The 27,748-nt window shown below is 45.4% G+C and overlaps 1 protein-coding gene across 3 annotated transcripts in view; it reads right to left on the minus strand.

The window, feature by feature from the left end:
- Nucleotides 1-1,722: 1,722 nt before the first annotated feature.
- The window catches only part of KCTD10 (potassium channel tetramerization domain containing 10), a 60,812-nt gene continuing 34,786 nt past the window's right edge, over nt 1,723-27,748 (minus strand). For all 3 annotated transcript variants that reach the window (XM_085632994.1, XM_085632993.1, XM_085632995.1), the window contains exons 5-7: nt 22,541-22,593; nt 22,133-22,328; nt 1,723-2,656 (exon numbers count right to left, since the gene is read on the minus strand). In XM_085632994.1, coding sequence (XP_085489120.1) covers nt 2,438-2,656; nt 22,133-22,328; nt 22,541-22,593 — 468 coding nt within the window. In that variant the 3' untranslated portion in view covers nt 1,723-2,437. The remainder of the gene's footprint in view (nt 2,657-22,132; nt 22,329-22,540; nt 22,594-27,748) is intronic.

The raw sequence follows: 27,748 nt of genomic DNA on the forward strand, positions 1-27,748 counted from the left end.
TCTTATATCAATCACCAACCTACCCCCAAATCCCCACCCCCCCTAAAACAAACAAAATTGTCAGCATCAACAAATACTGAATAGGTGTTGCATCTCCGGTCGTGTGATATACCATTTGTCGGGACATGTTGGTGTATGACCCAGCTGGAGTCCACATCCGCGTCTGTCCCAACAGTTCAAGTTTGCCGCCAATTAGAGGTGCATCCCTTCGCATCCAGAGAACGAACTATCAGCATACATTGGTATCCCATCCTTGCTCATACAGTGGGCATTATCAATCGTCTCTGGGTGGTAGCCCTACCATAGCGTCAAGTGCAGCTGACTTGCTAGCCTGTGTTTCCTGCCTCTCCAATTGTTTACGTTTTCACGTGGCCTCCTCTGGTGTTTGTACTACATTGTGAGCTCTTAGCAAGTCCCTTCCTGCGGCCCGCACCATGTCTGGTGCTCTCACTTTGTCTACCGGAGGGAGCCCCAGTAATCTCAGTCCATCGTCAAGCTCCGTAATGTGGCGCGACTGATTGTTGTGCTCAAAGCTCAGGTCAAACGGATATGTCCACTGATATTTAATTTGGTCTGATCGCAGCTTCGTGGTGATGGGCCTAAATTGCTGTAGTCGGGCTAACGTAGCTGGAGCCAAATCTTGGTAGATGCTGCAGCGGAACCCCTGAAAGGAGATGTTACCCTTTTTACTGGCCTTCTGTAATACTGCCTCCTTGACTTTAAAAGAGTGAAATTTGGCAAGGATATCGCGTGTGCTGCGGTGTTCTCCAGTCGACTGGCCCCCTACCCGATGCAATCGCTCCAGCTTGATTTTAAGCTACAGATTAAATATTTCAAACAACAGGAAGGAGAAAGAAAGAAAACTTGTGATAAGCTAGGCGAGTGATGAGGTGGAAGCAATAGGGATAGGTGGGATCAGGAGTGGAGGGTTTAAAGCGAAGGCAGCAGTATTAATGACCGATGGGGATTAGGAATGTACTGCAAGACTACAGAACACAGGGGGTGGGGTTGAACGGAACTGAGGGAACCCTACAGACATGACAAACAAGGAGACTGAGCAAAGAAATGTGCACTTGCAATAAGCGCTTAATGCCAAACAATAAAAAAGCCCCCCTCCCTCAATTATGCAGCAGAAGGATACAATTTATCTAATTGGAACAGTGCTCCTAAGTGAGACCAACACAACAATAAGGGAGAAAGACATTGAAATAAGGAGACAACTGAGATAAGAGTTTCGATACAGTCTGGCAAACAGACAGCAAAAGCTATCTGAAGCGGGAATCTAAAAATGGAAGCTGTGTGTGACTGCATCTATTCAGACACTCAGCAACAACTCCTGTTGCTGCACAGCTCCACACCTGAAGTGAACCTCATGCAAGTAATATGACAGATAAATGCCATACTGCATCGAAAACCGCGTCAATTCTGTTCCTGAAAAGGTGTCAGGTAGCCAATGCAAATCCAAGTTTTTAGTGACCTTCTAAGGGGTACGAAGTGATATATAAATCATACATATTTGAGTTACAGAGCCTCCACATCCAGAACTGGAGGTTTAATCTATGCATTATATTTACAGCCGGTCTTTGAAAAACACAACAAAATAAATATATCACTTTGCAACTATATTGATAACGTTTGTGTTGCACTAAACAAAATGTCAAAGATGAAGAATACCAGAATGACAAAGTTATATTATTAAATGGCATGTGCATAGGCAACAAGAGCATTTTAATCTCTTTTTATTCCAAAAAAATACAATGAAAAAATATGGATGACTGACAAAAAAACAGCATATTCTAAGTCATTGATTTTGTATAAAGTTTACAGTATTTAGCCACGCTAGCAATGAAAAAACACTAGAGAGCTTAACAACTGTTCATTTATGGTTGCGCATGTATTACAAGAACCATTACAAAGATTGTTACAGTCTGATTCTTAAACATGATACAAAAAAAGTAACATTTAATGAACCTTATTCAAGAGGAGCAGGAAGGGAAAAAAAAAGAATTCGAGAAAAAAGTTCTTCTACACCATAGACAAAGACATTACACATACATTTGCCTACCTGTTGCTCTACTAACCGTAGGAAGAGCAAGTGATTTTGAAATCACCTGAATTTAAAGAACATTGAAAAAGACAGCACAATACAACATTTTGTAGAATACTGAAAATGCTCAGGACGGCGTGTTCCAGATTGACTGGAAAATAACTGGTGCATTATTATGTGTATTAAAAAAGTAATACAGTGTTTTTTTAAGTGTAATGACAGGACTACTTGTAGAAAAAATAAATGTTCAATGACCCTGGTTTGGATCCAAAGCATGGTGCAAACTTCACAGACCTTAAATAAAAGTCACATTGTGGCCCTTGGCAGGAATTGCCAATTGTAACAGTGCGGCTTCCTTGTATTAGGAGTTGTTGAGTATAGATCGACCTCTCACTGATGGAGATGAGCCCGGTCATCTGGACGCTTGATATGAATCCTCCGTACACGTTCAATCCGATCGCGCTCTTCGTCCTCATCTAGGTGATTTGAACGTCCAGCAGCACCCCCCGTTGCCTCAAGCAGAGCATTATCGGGGCCAGGACCATCCAATGCTTCGTACAGCAAAATGTTCAGAGTCTCTTCATATATTCGAGCTTCTGGAAACTCCACCTATGGGACCATAACACTATTAATATAAACTACAAACTCATTAACAAGGCTTTCATGCAGTACTTTGCAGAGGAGTTATCTTTTCCTGTAAATAAAGAAAAGTTTGATAAATTATATTAGGCTGGAGCTTGCACGTGGTCCACAATAGATGTATGCAGTTTTTGTGTTGCCAATGACTCGGAGAGTCATTTAACCTTTACAAGGCAGCCTGTCTGGTAACTGGTTTACTTCCAGTGAATCCGCTGCCCCAGTCGATACTTGTCAAGGCACAGAGATCTCTTTAATGCAGGAGGGGGATCTCCAATTTTGGCAGATAACGGTCCTAAAGGGGGGAGGAGGCAACACCCTTCACTGTTTACAGAGTAGGAGCCTCATTTTATTTATTTTGCTAAAACACACTTTCAAAATTAGAGCTTGCTCCATTAGCAGCGCTAACCAACTTGTGCCCCGCCATGCATCATTCATAATATGTTCTATGACATCAGTTAGGACATCACTGATGACATCTTAAATGACACAATTGATGGCAACACTGATGACATCATCCAAGCTTCTTTTGTACACATTGCTCTATAAAGGGTCTACCATTAGAGCTATGAAAGTAAGTACACAAAAGCTCAGGAGAATATGATGTGTCTTAACAGCCATCATACATAAAACCACCACAAAGCAAGCTTGTGTTATGTGTAACTATAACCCTATGCCAAAAACATTACGGCTAGCCAAGTTCATGTTGACTATTAAGCATAGATGAAAGGGTTACCTATCCTGCACATAGTTTTCAATCAGCATACACCTATTCAGGGAAAACCAAGCTCCTCAAGATAGCCAAACCCTGTTACATAACTAATACCCTATTATGGACAGTGTTTACCTGTATCTAATACCAATAGTCACTGAACCTACAGTGAGAAATGAAATTGATATGAGTAGAAAGGTGGGTATTATTAACACGGTTTACTCTATGGCATGGGTCCTCGCAAACATTTTCCCAGGAGCCACAAAGTTTGGTCTGTGACGTGACCGAGGGCTACATTGGTGGGAGTGGGTGGAGGGTGGGAAGTATTGCGGGGAGAGGTGTTGGGGAGGGGTTGATGGTAAGGTGAGTGTAGCAGAGGTAATGCATATATTTCTAGTGTCTTACTTGCACAATGTGAAACTAAAAACTTGGGATTAATCTTAGCTTCTCCATTTAGCCAAATCGTGTGATTCTAGGCAATCGTTTTATTTCGTTTTACCTCCTTTTTCTTCATCATCACATAGGAGGAGCTCGAAAGACATTACTTCAGAATGTTTTCTGTACAAAACATTCTGCATTTAATTTATTAAACTATAATGTTGTTCGTGTACAATAGAAACCCACGTCATCCAAAGAGTTCACATTACAACTGACTCACCTTTTAGTTCACCATTGGCATTATCAGGGTGTGGGAGAAGAAAGTTTCGAAATTCATGTTTGAAAACTAACACTTAAACAAAAATCCTCCTCAATGCACTGACATACCATGATGTACTAAGGTGAAGTGGTTCTGCATGTTAATGAAATACAGTTTTTGAATTCTGAACACACTTGGTGATACTTTTAGACTTTTGCTGCAAGATGTCTTTAAAAAGGGAGGTGCTTTTTAATGTTATGCAGTGCAGGGGCACTCTAGTTACTTCATTTCGTTAGCTTCAATTAACCTTTACATAAATACTTGCCCGTTTTGTAAACATATTTTATGTGAGTGCTCAATCGAGAAGCAGCCACGGACTGCTGTTGACCAGGGGGGCGCATGTACAGGTCAGAAGAGCCGGGTCGCATGCGGTCCCCAGGCCATACTTTGAGCATCACTGCTCTATGGAGAGAGTTAACTCTCTACCAAGTTTTTTGCAGACAGTGAAACTCTAATGAGAAATACACCAGAGTATTAAAAGGAATCTACTAAGAACTCTGTACACTCTATGCAAAACTTGTCCAAATAGTGACTATTCTCTTAAATACCCATGGTCTGAAGGTGCTAAAGATCATACTACCTACAGACTTCATACTGTTTTGAAAATGTTACAGATAGCCCACCTTATGAGGCAACACAACCACATGTACATACGTTAGAACCTAGTGCACACAGTCTTCTATGTTAAGTAGAAATTGTGATGCGGATATGATTCTGCCAAACACCTCAAGGCTGCTTATAATACTAAGTATGTAGTACGTAGATTCTTTGCCCTGCTGAAATTGTTCTCTACAGTACCAAAAAACATGTGTAGGACATAATGAACACAAATCAACTGTCACCTGCATACAGAGTTAGTCTTCAGTACAAAGATTTATAACCTGTTCAATACCTCTACACATCTATAGTGCATTAGGAGCATACTAATTAGCTGGACACAGGCGGTACAAAATTACGTAGAAAAGTAATATGGTAGTTACCCGTCACTTTGTAAACTATAAAACAAACTAACTCACTTATTGGTTGATGTCATTAGTGATGTCATCAATGTTATCACTTGAGATGTCATCAGTGATGTTAAAAATTATGTCATATGCAGTGCATGGTGGGGGTGCAAGTTATCGTTAGCACTGCTAACTATAACTTATGAATTTCTCAAGTTTTTTTTGTTCAAAACATTAATGTTGTCACTGAAAAATTCACCTAACTATAATGTTACTTTAACCTTTGCTTTTTCAGTGGATTTCTAGTTTTTTTGTGTGTGGAGGGACTGGCCTCTGTGGAGACCTCTCCCTGTAATGATGGGTGTGCGTAGCAGAGTGTGGGGAGGGACTGGCCTCTCCTTTCAGACTTCTTTCTCAAATGACAGGTGTATTAAAAGACCAACTACTCCGTCCTACTTATCACAATCTCAAGAATGTCTCACGAGATCGTAACAATTTTTACATTCTATTCATCACAGTACTTATATCTCACACACCTCCTCTCAATAAGGTGCACAATATCCATTCCTCACAATAGTTTATTCACAACTCATCTACTATTTTTACTAATCCTGATCCTGTGAAAGTCCCGCAAGATAGTAATTTCTTTTTTTTTTTCCACACACAGATTTACTTTTAACACAGTACTAATAACTTACATGCCTCTAGGGGTATAGGATGGTTTGCTGCTGCCCCCTAATGCAGCTTTTTTACTTCATTTTCACAACACATGCAATTTTTCATAGTAAACAGTAATGGCGCCCATTTAATTTCTAAAACTAACAGCCAGCCAATCAGAGCACTTGTTATTGCGAGACTTGCAGGAGCCTTTTGCTCCTGTGCAAGCACTAAGGTTCAAAGGAAAGATTGGCCCTCCCTCAGTCACATAGCTCCATTTGCGTTCTCGCAAGATTCCAAATATCTATATATCAATTTTACCCTTAATTTCTCAAAAAACACTAAACGGATTTACATCAAATCACAAAAGCACAATCTGTGGACCATGATCCATCTACCTTCCTGTCGAATTTGGTGTAATTCTGTTCAATTGTTTTTGAAGTAGCCAGTCTTAAAGAAATCTATGGAGAATAAGAACAAGTTACTTACCTTCGGTAACGATGCATCTGTAAGAAACATTAGTTAGATTCCTCACGTTAGAATATCCCCAGGCGTCAGACTGGATCCGGAAGATTTTTCGTCAGCAATACCCCTTGCGCGTCGCTAGGCGTCGTCTGCGGCTCCGCGTCCGTCGTCGTGCGCCAGAATGACGGAGTACTTAGACGCCGCTCTCACGTGCTGTCGTCAGTTCTTGTACATAGCTTTCCGCGCCAGGAACGCAGAGCCATGCAAAGACCGACACTGGTGCCAAAAATAAAATCTGGGGGCCTGAAAAGGATAACCTTAACCCTAGATGTCAGTTCGCAGAACGGGGAGGATGGGTGGGTCGGTGAGGAATCTAACTAATGTTTCTTACAGATACATCGTTACCGAAGGTAAGTAACTTGTTCATCTGAAAGAAACACGTTAGTTAGATTCCTCACCTTAGAATAGATACCCAAGCAATACCATCCCCAGTGGTGGGTCTGCGAACCAAGATCACACCAGAAAGTCCTGGAGGACAGAACGGCCAAAGAAGCCATCCCTCCGGACTTGGCGTCAAGGCAATAATGCCTGGCAAACATGTGTAGCGAAGCCCACGTCGCCGCCTGACAGATGTCCTGCAAAGGGACACCCCGTCCCAAAGCAGTAGTAGCCGCTGTGGCCCGAGTAGAATGGGCGCGCAGCCCAACAGGAGGGTCCTTTTTTGCCAAGGAATAACAAATTTTGATGCACAAAACGACCCACCGAGAGATGGTCCGTTTGTGCACAGCTTTCCCCTTCTTAGCACCCACGTATCCAACGAAAAGTTGGTCGTCCACCCGGAACTGCTTTGTGCGGTCCAGATAAAAGGAGAGCGCACGTTTTGGGTCCAGACGGTGGAGCCTCTCTTCCTCTTTGGAAGGATGCGGAGGCGGAAAGAAGGTGGGCAAGGTGACAGACTGCCCAAGATGAAATGGAGTCACCACTTTCGGAAGAAAGGAGGGACGAGGCAGAAGGACAACCTTGTCCGGATGAACAGAGAGAAAAGGAGGCTTTGAAGATAAAGCCTGGAGCTCACTCACCCGTCTAGCCGAGGTGATGGCTACCAGAAAAGCAGTCTTAAGCGTCAGCAGACGAAGAGGACAATTATGAAGAGGCTCAAAGGGAGCGCAAATTAGAAATGTGAGAACAAGATTCAAGTCCCACTGAGGCATTACAAAAGGGACAGGAGGGAACGTGTGAGTAATGCCCTTTAGAAAGCGTGTAACTACAGGGGACTTGAAAAGAGAAGGCTGATCAGGAAGCCGCAAGAAGGCAGAGATGGCAGCAAGATAACCTTTCAGGGTGCCCAGGGCAGAGCCCTGCCGGGCCAAAGAAAGAAGAAACAGTAGAACCACAGAAAGAGGGGCGGAAAGGGGATCCACAGCCTTTGCTGTGCACCATGCCACAAATTTGTTCCACCGGCAGGCGTATACCGTCTTTGTGGAGGGACGCCTGGCTGCCAGAATGATATCAGACACTTCAGGAGGCAAGTCAAATGGCATCAACTGCCGCCGTTCAATCTCCACGCATGGAGGTGGAGGCTGGACAGGTTCGGGTGGAGGACCGTCCCCTGCTGCTGCGACAGAAGATCCTCCCGAAGGGGCAGACGTATCGGAGGATCGGTCAACATACTGAGTAGCTCGGGATACCAGTACCTTCGTGCCCAATCCGGAGCCACCAAGATGACTTGGGCCCGGTCGTGCCTGATCTTCTTCAGCACTCTGGGCAGAAGTGGTATAGGCGGAAAGGCGTACAACAGACCGCAACTCCACTCGTGACGAAAAGCGTCGCCGAGCGAGTGCCGCCTTGGAAATTCAAACGCGCAGAACTGCTGACATTGCGCGTTCTCTTCGGTGGCGAATAGATCTAACCAAGGCTCTCCCCACTGCTGAAAGAGACCTTGCGCCACTTCGGAGTTCAGACGCCATTCGTGATCCATCATGCACCGGCGGCTAAGTTCGTCTGCTCTGGCGTTCAGAGAGCCCGCCAGATGTTGAACCACTAGGGTGACGCCCTGGTGTTCCAGCCACGTCCAGAGGCGCAGAGCCTCCTGACAAAGGGTCCACGACCCCACCCCGCCCTGTTTGTTGCAATACCACATGGCGGTGGTGTTGTCCGTGAACACCTGCACGACACTGCCCCTGACAGAGGGAAGGAAGGCTTTCAGTGCAAGCTGGATCGCTCTCAACTCCAACAGGTTGATGTGGAGACGAGACTCCACCGGATTCCAGAGGCCTCTGATCTCCGCCTCTCCCATATGGCCACCCCATCCCAGGAGGGACGCATCCGTCACTACGACATGCTCCGGTTGGGGAAGGGAGAGGCTTCTGCCCATGACCCAATCGCGGTCCGTGAGCCACCACTGCAACTGCTGTGCAGTGCCCTCCGAGATCAAGACATGGTCGGACAGGTTGCCGTGATGCTGGGCCCACTGAAACTTCAGGTCCCACAGCAGAGCCCGCATGCGCCGTCTGGCGTGATGCACTAGTAGGATGCAGGAGGCCATCAGCCCCAGAAGCCGCACCACTAGCCTGACCGAAACCCAGGATAGAGGCCGAAAGATGGGAATCAGGGCCTGAATATCCCGGACCCGCTGTTCCGGTGGATAGACCCGGAACTGCGCCGAATCGAGAACCGCTCCGATGAAGAGGAGCTTCTGAGAGGGACTCAGGTGTGACTTCAGCACGTTGATGGAAAACCCCAGCAAATGCAGGAGATCCGCCGTAGTCTGGAGGTGGGAGACGACTGCCTGGGGCGAGCCCGCCTTCAGCAACCAGTCGTCGAGATAGGGGAAGACTGGAACCCCTGATCTGCGCAGATGAGCTGCGACCACCGCCATCACTTTCGTGAACACCCGAGGGGCACAGGTGAGGCCGAAGGGGAGCACGGTTAACTGAAAGTGCTCTTGACCCACCGTGAACCGCAGGTAACGCCGGTGGGCCGGCAGGACGGGGATGTGGAAATATGCGTCCTGCAAGTCCAACGCCACCATCCAGTCTCCAGGGTCGAGGGCAGCTAGAACCTGAGCCAAAGTTAACATCTTGAACCTCTCCTTCCGGAGGAAGGCATTGACGTTCCGGAGGTCCAAGATAGGGCGTAGGCCCCCTTTGCCCTTCTTGGGAACCAGAAAGTAGTGGGAATAACAACCACGACCTACTTCTGGGCTCGGAACGCGCTCAACGGCCCCCTTGGCCAAGAGGGCCGAAACTTCCTCATGGAGAAGATTCAAATGATCCCCCGAGATACGGTGGTGCTGCGGTGGCATGGCTGGAGGGGTCGTCTCGAAGGGGAGGGAGTAGCCCCTTCGGACGATTTGCAGCACCCACCTGTCCGATGTGATGGACCGCCAGTGGAGCAGGTGATGGCGAACTCTGCCGCCCACTGGCGTGGAATGGGCCTGAAAGCTCGGACTAGGAAGGCTTTGAGGCGGATGCTGCCGGGGTGGATGTGGGCTGACCGCGTCGTCCTCCAGAACCGCCTCGGCGGAAACCACGTCCGCGACCACGCGCAGGTTGGTTCTGCGGCTGGTGGCTAGGCGTACGTGAGGAGGCACCCCTTCCTTGGCCACGAAAGGGGCGAAAGGCGGAAGTTTGCGATCGCGGGGCCGAGAGGCCCAAAGACTTGGCCGTAGCCCGGGAGTCCTTAAAGCGATTCAGCACACTGTCCGCTTTCTCGCCAAAAAGGCGAGTGCCATCAAAGGGCATGTCCATGAGAGTGCTCTGGACATCGCCCGAAAAGGACGTGGACCGCAGTCAGGCGTGACGTCTAAGCGCCACTGTGGTAGAAATTGCCCTACCCAGCGAGTCCGTAGTGTCAAGCCCACATCGGATAGTATGTCACGCTGCATCCCTCGCATCGGCCAGAGCCTGGGTAAGTCGTGTCTGGACCTCCTCCGGACACAGGGGCAGCATGTCCTCCACCGCATCCCACAGAGAGTGGGAATAACGGTCCAAGAGACAGGCGGTGTTCAAAGACCGCAGGCCCAAACTAAGGGAGGAGAACAGCTTCTTGCCAAACTGTTCCAGTCTCTTGGAATCCCGGTCCGGCGGAGCGGTCGGGAAGGAGGATTGGGAGGTAGAGGCCTGGATAACCAGGCTCTCGGGGGTAGGGTGTTGGGACAGAAAACTGGGGTCGCCCGGAGCAGGGCGGTGGCGCCTGGTGACGTTCCTGTCCACAGGAGGAACTGTGGAGGGCTTGGACCAGGTGCCCTGCAGAACGTCAATGAGGGCCTCATTGAATTGCAGCAGAGGCTCACTGGAGCTTGCTGCAGACTGAAGCACCTCAGTGAGGACGTTAGTCCTCACAGCCACAGCAGGTAGCTCGAGCCCAAGGGCTGCGGCCGCCTTGTGCAGCACCACAGAGAAAGCAGCACCCTCCTCCGAAGCCACAGTCGGAGGAGAGATGAATCCAGTGTCCGTAGAGGTATCCAGACCACTGGCCTCCCCCAGTTCATCTGCCCAGTCCTGTGACATTTGAGCCTGAGCGGCCATAGGATCCTCGGATCCCTCCCAGTTGTCCCCATCATCCGATTCCTGGTATACAGGAGGAAGGATCGGAGCCGGGCGATAGACAAAATGTGTCTCCAGCGGCGCCGAACGCGGCGTCCATCGACGCCGTATCGGCGCCGGGCCCGGAGCCGGGCTGAACTGGGGCTCGACGTCGAGCGGAGTCGGCGGTGGTACCGGTGTCGACGCCGGCGGAGGAGGCGTGACGAGGTCGACCGGCGTCGGCTCGGGAACGGGTCCCTCGGGCGCTTGCGGCGTCGAGGCCGGAGCCGTCAACGGCGCCGGGGCCGGAGCCGCCGGCAGGCAAGGTAGCCTAGTCGGGTCCGCGGGGCCCGAAGGCGCGCCAGCGGGCGTCGACGGCGGAGCCAGGCTCCTCATGGCCGAGAGGAAGGCACTGACTTCCGCCGGCGTCGCGTCAGTCCCAGGGACCGGTGGGTATGGGGACTTGCGCGGCGCCTGCGGCTCCGCCGGAGCCGCGGGGGTGGAACCACCCTGACCCTCGGCCGAGTCGCGCGACCGGCGAGGGGAGTCCGAAGAGCGGTGTCGCCTCTTGGACTTCTTGGAGTGCTTCGACTTACCCGAAGACTTGGATCCCGACGACCGATGATGAAGTCGGCTGCGGCTCCGCGACCGATCTTTGGACCTCCTCCTGGACCGGGATCGAGAGGGGCGCGGAGCCGAGTGGCGAGTCTCGAGAAGCTTACGGGACCGCTCCAGTCTAGCCTTCGAGGTCAGGGCCTTGCAGTCCTAACACGACTCCGCGTCGTGGTTGAGGCCCAAGCAGTAAAGGCACCGGCGGTGATGGTCCGTAACAGACATCAAGCGGCTACAGTCAGCACAGGCTTTAAAACCAGGCATCCTACCGGCACCGAAGTCGAGACAAGATCAAAAAGGATCGAAAAAGTTAGTCAAAAAATGACTAAAGGGGTAGCTCTCCCGGATCTGCGCATACTGGCGTGGAAAAAAGAAGAACTGACGTCAGCGCGCGAGGGCGGCGTCTAAGTACTCCGACGACGTCATTCCGGCGCACGACGCCGACGACGGACGCGGAGCCGCAGACGACGCCTAGCGACGCGCAAGGGGTATTGCTGACGAAAAATCTTCCGGATCCAGTCTGACGCCTGGGGATATTCTAAGGTGAGGAATCTAACGTGTTTCTTTCAGATATGGGGATTTTGCGTTTTGGGACCACCTTTTTTTTTTTCTTAGCTCCAAATTGATGGGCCACTCCGAAACTTTCCAGGGAGGAACTGAGGCGGATGAAATTTGTTTTTGGAAAATTTGTGAAGATTTGTCAAACGTGGCCAAAGTTATTAGCAAACCAAAAACTGCTCAGGGACAAGTAGACCCAACTAGAACTACCTGGTGCGGTTCAAGGAAAAAAAGAAACCGCGATAATTACAGCTTAAAACAGTTCCCATCAAGCCCGCTTCCACCCCAATCCCTTCACAAAGGATATATGCATACGTAACCACACAAGCCGTGTCACCTTTCACTAGAGGCTAAGACAAATATGGACATCAAAGTGTATGGAGATAACAGCTCTTAATCGTGTGCTGTCAGACGAAAGAAATCAGTCCAACTATCAACAATCCCCTTGCAAAGAAAGCAGAGAGCTTTGGAAAGCCGGGGGCTGCAGATGGAGGAAACTCGGGGAAACATGGGTTATTGTTCCAGGAATTACTCATCATCAACTAACTGATGAGACCAGATGTACTTAGTTGCAAGCAATTCCACACATTCAGCACAACACATGGTAAATAATGAGCATTTAATTCAAGTGAGGATTATGCATTACAAAGCTAATATTTAGGGGAGGTAGGTGTTAATTCACCATCTTGCTTTTTCCTAGCCTCCCCACAATTCTCCACATCCTAAACAAAGAACACACAAGTACATTATTACGATGGATGGAAGTGTGAATTATGTGTGTGTGTAAAATGTCCTCATAGTGAAGATTTCGGATTATTATTGGAATTTCATTTGTGTACCCACCTAGGTGTTGCCTCAATATGTATTTTTGTGTGTCTACTGCCACAGCCAACCTGTCAAGGGATTAGGCATCATGCAACATTAAGTCTTGAATAGTGGAATGGGCAACCATGCACTGGAGAATGTTCTGGATAGGTGACGTGAGGTCTTTGCATACTGTAGTGGCATCCATTTCTTGACTGCTCTTTATGTTTTTAAGAGCCAGGAATGCTCCCAAAGATTCCATAAAGAGAGGGGACTGTCTCGGTGACTTAGGTATCACCGGGGTTTGAGTCTGAGATTTCCTAGCCATCACCAGTGTACCCAACTGAAAATGAAGTGCTTTGAATGGAGGAGAGGTGAGGGACATCAAAAGAGCAGAGAGTTAGAGGATTCTAGGGGTGCCAGTGGGAAGGTGGATGTTCTTCTGAAAAGTAAACAACATGCTTAAAGTTCTTCAAAGGAAGTATCCCTCCAGGTATCTGAGTAACAGCAACAAAAATTAAAACAACTTATAAAGAAAGAGAGAGAAGCATCCTTTTTGTAATGTGAACGAGTCCTGAGGTTTAGCCGACTACAAATATTTTTCTGCCATTGATGCTTCTGCCGTGGGGCTTCCACCATGCCTGTATGTTGTGGCAGCACCAGTATATCTTGATGCAGATCTGGGAATACTGTCTTAGTTTCAAACTCTCACCACTGCAGTGCATTGCTTTTGACCTCTAACCAATGCCCAGATTGTCAAGATATGAGACACTGTTGCTTTCTGTCGCTCTTATTAACTTGGTCCTCGGCTAAACTCAGCTTCATTGTTCCCCCATCTACGTTGACCAAACTTATTTTCGAAAGTACCCTGACCCCCCCTAGGGCATTTACTTCTGGATGCTGGTTTGCAGGAGAACTTCTTATGGAAGGAGGCCACCAATCTAGGAGCAGCACCGTATCTGGCAGGTTCCCCAGAGCGGTGTGATGTCTGTTAATCCCTGTCAGACCATTAGATATTGCAGCGGTCTTTTCACTCTGCTGGAAAAAATCAGGGTCCCTACATCAAACTTCACATATCCATCTTTGACAGCTGGGGTGCAGGAAAGGTAGGTTTAGGTGTGAAAGGCTTTACTCTGGAAATGTGAATTACCAGATGTATCTGCCACCCTTTGGGAAGAGCTAAGACCATGGCTACCTGTACCATCACAAATCTCACAGGAAAATGGGCCAACAAATCTAGCTGCAAATTTGGGAATGAAACCAGGCAAAGACAAGAAACGGGAGAACAACCAAAATAATTATCCTTTTTTATACATTGGTGTCTTTTGATGGAGACAAATAAAGGTTTGTAGCTATCCTTGGCTTGTTGTCAGTGAAGTAGTACAATTGTCTGTACTGAAGGGATGGTGGATAATAAAGCAGTGACCGATGGGACAGAGGTGGAGTGTCCAATATAAGAAACAAATTAGGATGAAAACCAAAAGGAACAAAATAAATAGGAATGTCATAGAATACATAAAGTTATTATAACTTAGTTTGGATAATGGCAACCAAGTAACTAGCTGTTGCATCTTATAACAATGGACATACTGCTCCAGGGATTGATTCATTCGCTCAGTCTGATCAATTTGGGGCGGGGACTACTAGACTTGATGTTGACGGTACTTAATCTATGGCTCAGCATAATTTCTGAAGGCCATGTCACAAAGTCTCTCACAAAAATCATAGCTAGTTGGGAAGCAGAAGGCAATATGTGTAAAGGAATAAGGTGTGCATAATTAGTAAAAAGGTCTACCACAACCGTACAGTACAACAGTCATTTTCTTGGAGTGGGGAATAAATAAAATAATAATTAAAACAAATACTAAAAACTGTGAAAAATCCAGTGACATCTTCAATGGTATGTCAGGGGTCCCTAGAGAAGTCTGATCTCTCACCTATGATGGTGCAAAGCTGCCTTTATATTCTACAGAACTTTGTTACATTTTCCACATCAATCATCTGGAATCAGTGACCACACCCACAATTCCAATAAACAAAGTGCTATTCTGAGCTGAACCATTATATGACAGGATAATGGAGCACATGAATCAGGAACAGGCTGACACTGCAAAACAAGTTATGTTTCACTTTTTTATAATGCTTTAAAACTACACTGCACGGTCTACCTGTACTAGTTAACACGTGTAACTATTACCCAATTTATTGGTGCTCAATTTACCAGCCTTAAAATAATGGAAGGCTTAGTTTCAGTAATGCCACCATTTATACTTGTGACCTAAAGATGACAACAGATGTCAGCAGCCAGCATTGCATCACTGAGAAATCCTGATGGCATTAATTTTAAACCTCCTAGAAAGGCCTTTCTTTTCTCTGCCACACTAAACTGATTTACAGAGAAAACATTAATACAATTAAAGAATATGTACCATTTAGTTTTGCAAAGTGTCTCCTTTTGGCTACTTCAGAGCGCTCGTTTAAATGAACAAGCCTGCAAGTTTCCTTCTAAAGAGATAATAAAGTTGCTAAAATACCGATTAGTGATATGGGTAAATTAGAAACCCTTTCCAATTTACATTCCTGGGAAGCACAGGTTAATAAATCCGTATTTGTAAAGCGCAAACTACTCACCCTTATGGGTCTCAAGGCGCTGGGGGCCGTCGTGGAAATTAAGTGAGCTATTGCCCAGAGTCACTTGGTGCTGAGCTGCCACCAGAGCCGGGAATTGAACCGTGAACCCTGTGCTCTGAAGTCAGCTGCCCTGGCCGCAGCACTACACCTCTGCACTAAGGTTCAGGCACCAAGCCACCGGGAAGGGACAGGTAGGATATAGGCAAAGGCTTTGGAAGGCTGAATGGGATAAAGAGTTGCTTTCATGACTGGATGGACTATACGACCCTCAGCTCAGCGAGATATGAAAGTAGCTCTTATTTTTTTATTTAAAGGGACATGCACTATTTCTTTCTGCAGAGAAGAACAATCTATTTACCTTTGGTAACACTTTTTCTGGTAGATACTCTAACCGCAAATTCCTTCTAAACTTCATAATAAGTTTCCACGTTCGATCTTGGCACATGGTCATCAATAATTTGTTTGAGTGTTCGCGTTGAAGCACAAGGAAGGAGAAAGACTTATTAACTAAAGGTTCCATATATAAATTAAAGAGTAAAGGAGACAACGGGCAACCTTGTCTTGTCCCTCTCTTTATATTGAAGGCTGATGTTAGTGCTCCATTTACTAAAACTCTTGCTTTTGGGGACTTATAAAACCCCGCGATTGCTCTACAAAACCTATCCCCCAAATTGGCGGTTTCCAGAACAGATTTCAGAAAAGCCCAATTTACCCAGTCAAAAGCCTTAGTGGCGTCTAAGGCAATGACCGCCAAAGGTACCATGTTTGTTTCTGCCAAATCTATAGTCCCTATCAGAGGTTAACTCATGTAGCGACCTTCCGGTCATAAAGCCTTTTTGAGCCGTGTGAACCAAATCTCATATTAGGCCTTTAAGCCTGTCTGCCAGGATTTTAGAAAAGATCTTATAATCGCAGTTTAAAAGCGACACCGGCCTATAGGCTTCACACCTGTTCTTACATTTGTCTGGTTTTAAAATCAATGAAATTGTAGCTTCTGACCAGGAACCTGGTTGGGCTGTCCCTTGCATAAATATCTCATTAAGCAATCTCGTCAAAAAAGGGGTCAGCACCTCCTTTAATGTAATATATACTTCTAAGAGAAGGCTATCTGGACCCGAAGCCTTCCCCCGCTTACCCTTCTTTAGTATCTCTTCTATCTCCCCCTCTAGAATTGGCGTATTCAATAAAGCAGTTTTTTCATCCTCCAATGACGCTACCTCCCCCTCTCTAAGCCACCTACTTCTCTCTTCTTCTGATGACACCAATCTATCTTCATAGAGTACCAAAATAGTTATAAAAAGCCTCTTCAATTTCTTTTTTATTGGTCAAAACCTTGCCTGTATTCTGACACTTCATTTCTTGAATAACATTCCTCACCCGATCTTTCTTTGTCTGCCACGCTAACAATTTCCCACAGTTTTCCCAATATTCAAATTGCATTAGCTTACTTGTCTCCCACCTTTCCCTCACCCTCTTATTTACAAAATCCTTAGCACACGTAGATTATATAAATCAAAGTGTATCAGTAGTAATCCATTAACTTTTTTCAAAACAGTATGTATCCACAACACAAGTAAGTTGTAACAAGGCTTGAGTCTTTAATTCTGTAGAGTAATCTTCTTATTCTGTCACTCATGTGACTGGTCGTAAGCACCAAAAGCCAACACGTTTTTCGTCGCAATCAAGGGCAGTGCACCCGCGACTTTTTCAAGGCTAGTGTTTCTTATGTATAGTCATATAGTATGTGGTGATAATTCCATCCCACAATGGGTGTCTGTATAGAGCGGCGTCCTGCTTAATGTTGCCAGTAAACATAGGGATCCTTATACGTCCTGTAAAGCTAAGTATGGTCCGAAGTAGTCCTAGACGCCGCAACTTCTGTGTAGCCGAGTACATACAAGACGAAACACGTGTTGGCTTTTTGTGCTTACGACCAGTCACATGAGTGACAGAATAAGAAGATTACTCTACAGAATTAAAGACTCAAGACTTGTTACAACTTACTTGTGTTGTGGATACATACTGTTTTGAAAAAGGTTAATGGATTACTACTGATACACTTTGATTTATATAATCCACGTGTGCCAAGGATTTTGTAAATGTGTATGTTGCAGCTTAGAGTACATGTTCAGGAGAGGTGGGTGGTTCTCTCCTCCTTGTAGCACCGTACCGATACCATTTCATATCAGGATATATTAGTGAACTTTCCCAGCAGCGCCGAAATACCACTACTCGCTTGTGTTGTGCCCTCACCCTCTTATCCAGAATACCTGCAAGTTTAACTTTCAAATCTGTTAATTCGACCTGGCTGGCCTCCCTCAAACTGTTATTAACCAACTCTCCTTCTAGTCCTTTTATCTTTTTCTCTATTTCTCCTATCTCTTCCCTAAAGACTCTCCTCTTTCCAACTGCACAGTTTATTAACTTTCCCCTCAAATATGCCTTAAAGGCATCCCATACTACCCCTGCCGATGCCGTGCCCCAGTTAAAGTCGAAAAACTCTACTGTATCTTCTTTTAATCTTCTTCAAAACAATAGCCGAATGATCGGACAAGTGCATCCCTACATGTGCCAGATTCCTAACTTGTTCCTGCAGACATAAGTCCAATAAAATATAATCTATCCTCGACTGGTGATGATATTTCTTATTTGCATATGTATATGCTGTTATATCCCCCTTCCACCATCTCCAGCCGTCACATAAATCCAATTGCCTCATCATGGATTTGATCTGCCCCTTCATATTTTGGTTTGTACATACCCTGCTACCTGCTGATTTATCTAAAGTGCTATCCAACACCACATTAAAATCTCCCGCCCAGATAATTGGGTCTGAAGAACAAGAGAGATCCGTTAGTATCTCTTGCAATGGGGCTATATCGTCTACATTCGGTCCGTAGTAACCTACCAATGTCAAGCCTTGTCCCCTCACTTTCAATTTCACTACGACCCATCTCCCACATGCGTCTGAATTACTTTGTAAAATTGAAATATTTGGGTCTTGTTTTACTAATACCGCTACCCCCTTTGTTACTACGGTTTGCTTAGTACACACCATTTCTTGCACCCACTTTCTAGACTTGAACACTTCCTTACACTCTTTTTCTGACAAGTGCGTCTCCTGAAGCACACAAATCTGGGCATTACAATCTTTTAAGCACTGCAAGATATGCTCTCTTCTTGGCCTTACCCGTAAACCATTGACGTTCCAAGATAAGATTTTTAAAATCCATCCCTGACTTTCTCCCATATTTCTGTTCTAAGAAACATCTCAGACAAACCGGGCGCCTCAGAGGATTTCCTTTTTTCCCCCTATTTCTCCCCACTCCCTAACCCCCTCCTTTCCCCCTCCCGTGGAGAACCTTACCCCCATTCTAATAGCCTAAGCTTAACCTAAGCCTTTAGGTTTTCCCCCGGGTGCGTTTTACTCTTCATCGTTTTTAAATTGCCATCCCTATTTTGTTGCTATTTCCAAACTAATTTTCTTAACAATCTAATGCAACTCTTAATCGCAGGCTTTTTTTTTCCTTCTCTTTAGCATGCTATTTACATGACCTTATAGAGTCATCTACTTCACTTACCACCCTGAAATTATGCATTTTATTATTCAGCATAACTTTTAACACGGCCGGGAATTTCATCTGAACACTGGCTCCCAGCTTCTTCAACTGGTCCATTCTCTTTCCCAACTCCCACTGTCTACTCGAGGTAATATAGGAAACATCTGACCTAATCTCGCATGTTACCCAATCTACCTCTACTTTTCTCTTTTTCAATGCCCGGGACAGGATCTTTTCTTTCAAAGCATAAGTAAGAAAATGTACCAATATTTCTCTGGTCTTACTTCTACTTGGATTGAGCCTGAAGGGATCTCTATGTGTTCTCTGTATGTCTCTTGCCCAACTCTTGTTCTGTTTCTTCTAAACTGAGCCCCGTTTTCAATAGTTTAATTATCCAAGCCTTCAAATCATCTCCTTCTGTGCCTTCAGGGACATTTAAAATGTGTTATTTGTTTCTCCTGTGATTGTTCTCGATCCTTTCCTCTCAGTCCTGGCGACCTTGCTCCCTCGATCTCAAGCCCTTTATTTCTTCCTCGTTTATCTGTATCCTTCCCTTGAGCTCCTCTACTGTCACTTCCAACACTGTTGTTCTTCCTGTGAGATCGTCTAGTTTCTTTTCCAACACCTCACACGCCATTTTGATCTCTTTTTGATTCCCTTCGGACACCTCAAACCTGCTCCTAATCTCGGAAGTGAGTGTCGCTATCAGCCCCCCCCGACCTGCTCCCTCTGAACTCTATTCTTGCCCCCTTTTCTCTTTTATGTTTAGTGTTTGTATATGGAACCTTTAGTTAATAAGTTAAGGGCAGAGCAGCAGATTGTCCCCTTACAATGCAACGGTTGGGTAAAGAAGCTGGCATTATATGCAGACGACCTGCTGATATATACGGCCGATTTAGAGAACACAATGAAACGTGTAGTAAAAATCGCAGAAACTTTTGGGAAGGTATCTGGGTACGAAACAAATAAAGATGAATCAGAGATTATGGTGTGGAATTTAGATGGGACAGTAAAAATCACAATGGAAATGAGATCTAGGATTGTGAGTGACTCAAGATATCAATGAATTAGTAGAAAATAATTTTAGTAGGATGAAAAAAGAAATCTGTGATTTAATGACCAGTTGGATGCATCTACCCCTGACGATTTTTGGAAGAGCGAATTTAGTAAAAATGATCATATTACCTAAATTGGCTTTTCTTTTTAATGCTATACCTCTGCCATTTAAAGAAGTGGGTCTAAAGAAGTTGCAGGGTAAGATAGGGTCTTTTATATGGGCAGCAAAAGGATCCCGAATATCATGGCAGAAGTTACGCCGGAGGAAAGAGACTCTTCCAGACTTGCAACTGTATGAATGAGCGTTTCAGCTTAAGAATAACAGGGTGCTCCTTCGAAAAGGCATCGGATTCGGAAATTGGCGAGTTGTTCATAGCAATGTTAAAACAGGTAGAAGTAGGGAGCTTGGGATTTATGTTCAAATTACAGATCCTAGATATTTTACAAAAGTTAGGCTCAAAATCCTTAGAGGAGCGGCAGAAACTTGGTATAGGGTCAGAAGGAGAATGAAATGGATGTACTATGGTAACTTGGCCCCGATATGGGACTCGCTTGGATCACCGGAATGGACAAAGGACAAGCTTGCCGGGGCATTAAGGCAAGCAGGAGTGGAAAGATGGGAGGATCTAATTGAAGGAAAAAGGGTGATTTTCTGGGAGAGATTTCAAAATAGAACAAACCATCGTGTTTCCAGATTTAAATATCTCCAAATCCAGAGCTGGGTCCAAGCATTAGAAAGTATGATAGGAGTAGCAAACTAATTGGAGGAAATGCCGATTCTGGACAATCCAAGGAAGAAGGAGACTTCATATTGGTATTGGCGAATGTTGGAAGAGATGGAGGAGGAGCTTAGCTTACTCAACAACATAAAATATGGGCGACGGACTTGCCAGGAGCAACACTAGAAAAATTATGGCAAGTATCCTTTACTACACTTCATAAAATGATCAAACCTGCCTATTTAAAGAGAAATCACCTTTTTTCTATTTATAGAGTATATTGGACCCCGAAAAAGCTGTCGAAGGTTGGGAATAGAGGAGAGATGGCGTGCACTAAATGTGGGTTGAAATCGGCAGACGACATTCACATGTTTATGTGGTGTCCAAAACTTCAGGGGAGAGGTATGTAAAGTGCTAACTGAAATTTTAAAGAAACAAATTCAGGTAAGCCCTCTCCTAATATTTTTTGGGTTGGATAACGAATCTGTTGGAGATGGACAAAAATTACTATTTTATGCAATGTTGTTGGCGAGAAGAGAGTTAGGTAAAAAGTGGACCAGTCCTCTCTCCCCAATGTATATAGAGTGGAAAACATCATGAAAATATAACTTAAATTTGGATGCAACCTCATTAGATAAGAGAAGGTATGCATTTTGGCGACCAGTAGCTGAATGGTTGGGGAGGTAGAAGGGCGGTCCAATGATTATGCCTAAAAAGCAGGCCTCAGAAAATGCACAAGCCATTACTAAATTTCTCATATCCATCAAGCAAGGGTGGTACCAAAGAAATGATATTAAGTTGAGAGTGTCGTAAGACAGGGAGTTTGACTTCATGAAGTACAATTGATGGGTCTCTCGGTAAGGCAGACGAAAATCAGATCATTGCTCTCACAGCACAGGGCGGTTACAGTTGGAGGTGCGTGAAAGGCAATCTGAGGCTAATGAGGACAAAAAAAGAAGAAAAAAAGGAAGGAAGGAGAAAGACTAGTAAATGGATGTCAGGGCACATCCCTTCTGTCACTTCCAGGGTGCTTTGGAGTCAGGTCTGAGCAAACATGTTACCATTTGTCAGTGCACAGGAGCTCTACTGAAGATTCTCTGAATACTGGCTGGCATCTGGCACTGATATTCTAAAGGTCAGGAATCTATGGTTAGAAGTATCCCTCAGAAACAATTGTGAAATTTCTAAACCCTGTACGGGAATATTTGTGGAGTTTCTCTTGAGAGGTGTTTGGAAACCGTATGAGCATTTAGCCAATAAAATGTTGAAAACTGTGCTGCAATCAATTATTAATAAGTTACTTTCTGGAGTGAGGTTACCCCTAAACTAAATGAAAAGCATCTGGCTCTTTAGGAGCACTTGCAGAGGAAAACAGGATGGCAATGACATTTTTTTAGACCTACTTTCAGTTCCAAGTCCATCCCTGTGAGCCACAAAGATTTGGAAATTCGTTTTTTTCAAAAATATCCAACAAAAGTCCAATCAACAGATGGCACTCTACCCCTCACCTTGGTTTGCTTTTTTTCTGTAGCATAGACAATAGATGTACAGCATACTTCAGCAATCTTGCGCCCCTGACCATAGAAAGACCAGCAGCAGATTTCATCTCCAATGACGTCTTTTATAAATATTACTCTTCCATTAAACCGCAGGGACAGCTTATCAAACAACTCGATATTTTTCAGCATGTTGTCATCCGAATTGCTGCAAAAGAACAATTAGAGTGAAGCAATGGCTGGAAAGACACACCGTAAAGTTACATTAATAAAATAAAATAATGAAAGTCAATGTATTACAAAAAATTAAATACAATACGCGTGAATTCCCAACATGTCATTTACTCACAAAGAGAAAACAAATGCACCTACCTAACATTAAGGTTATATTTAAACATTATCTCAATAAAGTGGTTTTACCTTGTGTATGAATACTTGTTGTTACTCCTGTTATACAGCAACTTTACTGCTGGCTGGAAGAGAAGGAAAAAAGAAGAAAAACACTATTAGGCAAGTAACATTAGCTTTCCATTTTTTTTAAACTGGTAACTGTAAGGAAATGATACCACATTTTAAGTACAAGTGATGACTAAACTAGAAATCTGCCAAGGAGCCAACATTTCTCAACCTATATATGAGATTGATTAACTATTTAAAGGAGCATTGGTAACATTAATTAAGTTTGGTTTTAATGTGCTAACAGGTGCCACCACAGGCACAAGGAGGTAAAATTGATGAGTTTCATATTCAAGGGAACCCACAGTAAACCTTGAGATGCCAGTTGGGTGATGTAGGAAGCTAGCTCTCTATATAGAGCACCATAACGAAATACACTGTGTACAGTGTCCAGGAAACCCTTACTGATTTACAGGGGCTTGCTTTACAATCCCAAAGTTGTCTGTTAGTGGGGGTGTGGGCGAGCAGATTTAGGCTTATCGGAGGGTAGTGTTGAGTATTTGTTGTATACACACAGTCAATAAATGGGACACACAATCAAAGAAATCAGACACCAATTTATAAAAAAACACCGCAGATTTTAATATTTTAGGCACCAAGAGTTTTCTGATCAGGTGTGTACTTTTCAAGATAGGTTTTTTGCGTTTAAATGGACAATACTTTATTTGTGCGAATGTTAGCTTGTTGGAGAAAATATATACTGCATATGGCCACTTGTCAACGACTTACAGGACTGTTCTTCTGGACTTAAGGTAAGTAGGGGTTGAGGTAGCACAAACGGGTCACTTCCATCAGCTCTGGGACATCAGGGTGCAGAGGTGCTTTTCGGAGTTGGGTGCCCAATTTGAGTCAATTGGAAAAGTGCCTGTATCAAAGATGCTGCAAGTTGGGACCAATCCTGCTGAACCCAAACAGGGACTCCGGTCTCGAGAGTCTCTGTGTCCCAGGGACACCACCTGTTCACCTGTACTCAGGCTGGGGGGCTCGTGTGCAGAGCTGCTTTGTCCGGGGGGTTGCGTTGCGGTCTCAAGCAAAAGAGGCTGCTGGCGGGGACAGGGGGACCAATCCAGCTAAACCCATAGGGGTGCTCGGTGATTAAGGGTCTCAGGACCGCATAGGCACCATCGGTTCACTTGGACTCCTGCTGCAGGGATGTGGAATGCCTATAGCTTGAAGCCCAGGACATATTCAGGGGTGTGGAATTTAGTAAAATATCTACTTGTCCATGGGACAGGTAGCTTCATAAATCTACATGTCCTGTACAAAATCCACTTGTCCCTTTGGTGCCTTGATGTGCACCGTCAAATAATGGCAGCAATCATTATAGAAGAGCTCGGATAATAGCCTCTCTGGTTATGTCAGGCTCATAGTATAGAAGGATTTGAAAACTAGTGATTTCCGTATTTTGCCTCTTTTCTGCAGACCTACACATTTATCCTTTCAAACATAGCCATCCATCCATCTTTTCGCTCACCCATTCTTCCTCTCATCCATCAATTTACCCTTTCACTCATCCATCCTTCCACTCATCCATCAATTTACCCTTTCACTCATCCATCTTTTCGCTTACTGATCCATCCACCCTGCAACCAATCTATCTTTTCACCCTTTCCTTCATCAACACATCCATCGTCCATCCAACATCCCTGTCACTCATCCACCCTTTCACTCGCATCCATCCTTTCACTCACTCATCCTTACACGTTAATTATGGGCTTTTGTCTGCCGAGCTCCAGACAGAAGAGGCTCATCAAGAGCTCCACCCCACTGTAGCTGCTAAAGCGAGTGGTTCACAACACCCCTGGCCAAACCTATCCTTCCAGCTCCAAATCGACCATTCAAACTCATCCATCCCTCCTTCCAATCATCCATCCATCCTTTTGCGCATCCATTCATCCACTTTCACCCCCTCCAACCACCTTTTCACTCATATCCATCCACACTTTCACTCATCCCTCCATCCAGCCATCCTGTGCTCTTCCATCTTTCACTCCTCCATCCCACTCAAATCCATCCACCCTTTCACTCATCCCATCATTCATCCTTTTGCTCTTCCGTCTTTCACCCCATCCATCCTCCTTTTCACTCAAATCCATCCACCCTTTCACTCATCCCTCCATTCATCCATCCTTTTGCTCTTCCGTCTTTCACTCAAATCCATCCACCCTTTCACTCAAATCCATTCACCCTTTCACACAAATCCATCCATCCACCATTTGACTCATCCATCCATCCATCCATCCATCCACCATTTGACTCATCCATCCATCGTTTCACTCATCCTTCCACCCATCAATCTTCACATCCTTCCACCCATCAATCTTCACATCCTTCCACCCATCAATCTTCACATCCTTCCACCCATCAATCTTCACATCCTTCCGCCCAGCCATCCATCCATCCATCCGCCCAGCCATCCATCCATCCATCCGCCCAGCCATGTATCCATCCACCCAGCCAGCCAGCCACCCAGCCATCCAGCCACCCTGCCACCCTTCCACCCACCCATCCACCCATCCACCCATCCATCCTTCCTTCCTTCCTTCCTTCCTTCCTTCCTTCCACCCAGCCACCCAGCCAGCCAGCCAGCCAGCCATCCATCCATCCAGCCAGCCATCCATCCAGCCATCCATCCATCCAGCCATCCATCCATCCACCCAGCCATCCATCCATCCACCCATCCATCCAGCCATCCACCCAGCCATCCACCCAGCCATCCACCCAGCCATCCATCCACCCAGCCATCCATCCATCCATCCATCCATCCTTCCACCCAGCCATCCAGCCACCCAGCCACCCAGCCATCCATCCACCCAGCCATCCATCCATCCTTCCTCCCCAGCCAGCCATCCATCCATCCATCCATCCACCCATCCATCCATCCTTCCACCCATCCACCCATCCAGCCTGCCATCCAACCATCCATCCTTCCTTCCTTCCTTCCTTCCACCCAGCCATCCATCCTTCCACCCAGCCATCCACCCACCCACCCACCCACCCACCCATTCCATCAGCCATTCATTCACTCTCTCGCTCATCCATTAATCCACCCTTTCATTCAACCATCCATCCTTTCACTCATCCATCCTTTCACTCATCCATCCATCCATTCACCCTTTCACTCATCCATCCACACACATCTATTCACTTTCACCACATCCATCCATTCACCCTTGCACTCATCCATCCATTCTTGCACTCATCCATCCATCCACTCATCCATCCATCCTTTCACGCATCCAGCCTTATATCCACCCATGTATATATCCATCAACCCTTTCAAGTAAATTATGAACCTTTGTATGGAACTGCAGAAAGAAGAGACCCATCAAGAACTCCACAGCTGCTGTTAGCTACAGTGGCGTGTTCAGATGCCCCTGGTGCAAGCACAAAGTGAGAGGAGAGGCCCAGTGCAAGGAGAGAAATTAGGGTGCACCTGAGGATTGCATGAATTACCCATGGGTAAACTAATGAACTTTGATGTAAGATATGAGAGGCCAAGGGGAGCGGGGTTAGCAAGTACAGGCACTGGGTGAAACATAAAGTGCACAGGAAAGGCAAAGTGCAAAGGAGGGTTATGCAGGGGCTGCAAGAGAAGAGAAAGCATGGGCTTTACTGTAGGCCCCCGGAGACGAGGGCAGGAGGGATTTGAGGCTGAAGGGTGAAGCACAGAACAAAAGGCACGGGTCACAATGTTAAAGTCAGAGCATGAGCCAAGAGGCCCAGCCTCTTACATTTCAGTGATGTGAGTGTTCTGGAGCTGCATTTTGTGCTCGAAGAAAAGGAAAGGGCCAGAGGAGGGCCTGGAAGCCTCGGGGAGAAAGCAAAATGACTCTTGCCTGACAGTGCTGTGGATGTTTTATATGGAGCTGCAACTTTGAGCTCAGCTCACTCATGTTGTTCTGCTCTGGTGAAATTAAAGTGCAGGCCCCAGCTTTTGAATAGATCCTTTCACTGCCAATAAACTGCTCCGAGCTCCTTATTAACTGGCTGTGACCAAGAGGGTTAAACAGCTGTGTATCAGATTACCGTAAACCTGTCTACTTGTCCTTTGGACAAGTTAGAAATTAAAACCTCTTGCCCTTGTAAGAAATCTAGATGTCTCGGGCGTCGGGAGATAGGAATTCCCCACCCCTGCATATTGGTTGGGGTCAAGCCCAACAAGTTTTCATGTGCATTTTGTCCTTGGGACAAGTAGACCCGACTCCCTACAGCCCAAACCATTTGGCTGCCAGTTTACAGCACCACATTATGGATCAGGGAAGGGTATGGTCTGCAGCTAAGGTAACATTTGTATCCATGTATGTATGTATCAATTTGCTGTTCAAACTTTTATTTATGGTTCATTAATGGAAAGCCTTTATTATTAGGGCGAGCGCTCGAAGTAAATGTCGTTAGCTGTGACTGCACTACTGACAGTGGTTCCAGAATAAAAATGTGGACACATTTTCAAAGTTTAGCAATATGAGGCTATGTATAATGCTCTCTGATTAGATGCAAATATTTGCAGAAGCTTAAAAGCAAGATTGATGATTCTTTGCTTTCAAAATAAAATGTTCACAAAAAAATGCAAGTAGGAAAAGAAACATTTAGCTATAGTACTGTAATATTTTAGGTACCATTTCTTTGCAGCATCATTTAGTGAATGTGTTGATGTAAGCTGGTATTTCTCAAAAATATTCATAATGGAAAATACGTGTAACCAGTTTCAATAAGATTATAGGACACATAAAAATAAACAAGCATTGAAAAATACATAGGTCTGAAGTTGGTGGTCAGCCTTTTGGTTTTTGTCAGCGAGCGACTTGTTTTGGCATGTTTTTAGTAAAACCTTATTGGTGTGGGGCCTGCTGGGCCCTCACCATTATAAGAAACATTAGAAAAAGCAAAAAATTGTTCTTGGTCTCAAAAAGCACACATTGCCACAGTAGTTCCTGGTACTGAACAAAACTACTTTGTGCGCCGATAGGCTCCTTGTGAAAGAGCAGAATGCTGTCACTCACAGTGAAGCCCGCCGATAGACCGAGAGAGACAGAATTTAAATAAACACAAAAGGTCATGATTAACACCAGACCTAATTTGGGGCCCAATTATTAAAGAAAGTCTCAAAAGTGCATACATGGTACATGTCCTAGCATTAAGTGCAGATTAACGGCATTCATGAATTCGCAA

This window comes from Triturus cristatus, chromosome 11 (genome assembly GCF_964204655.1).
Source record: "Triturus cristatus chromosome 11, aTriCri1.1, whole genome shotgun sequence".
Taxonomy (NCBI): Eukaryota; Metazoa; Chordata; class Amphibia; order Caudata; family Salamandridae; genus Triturus; species Triturus cristatus.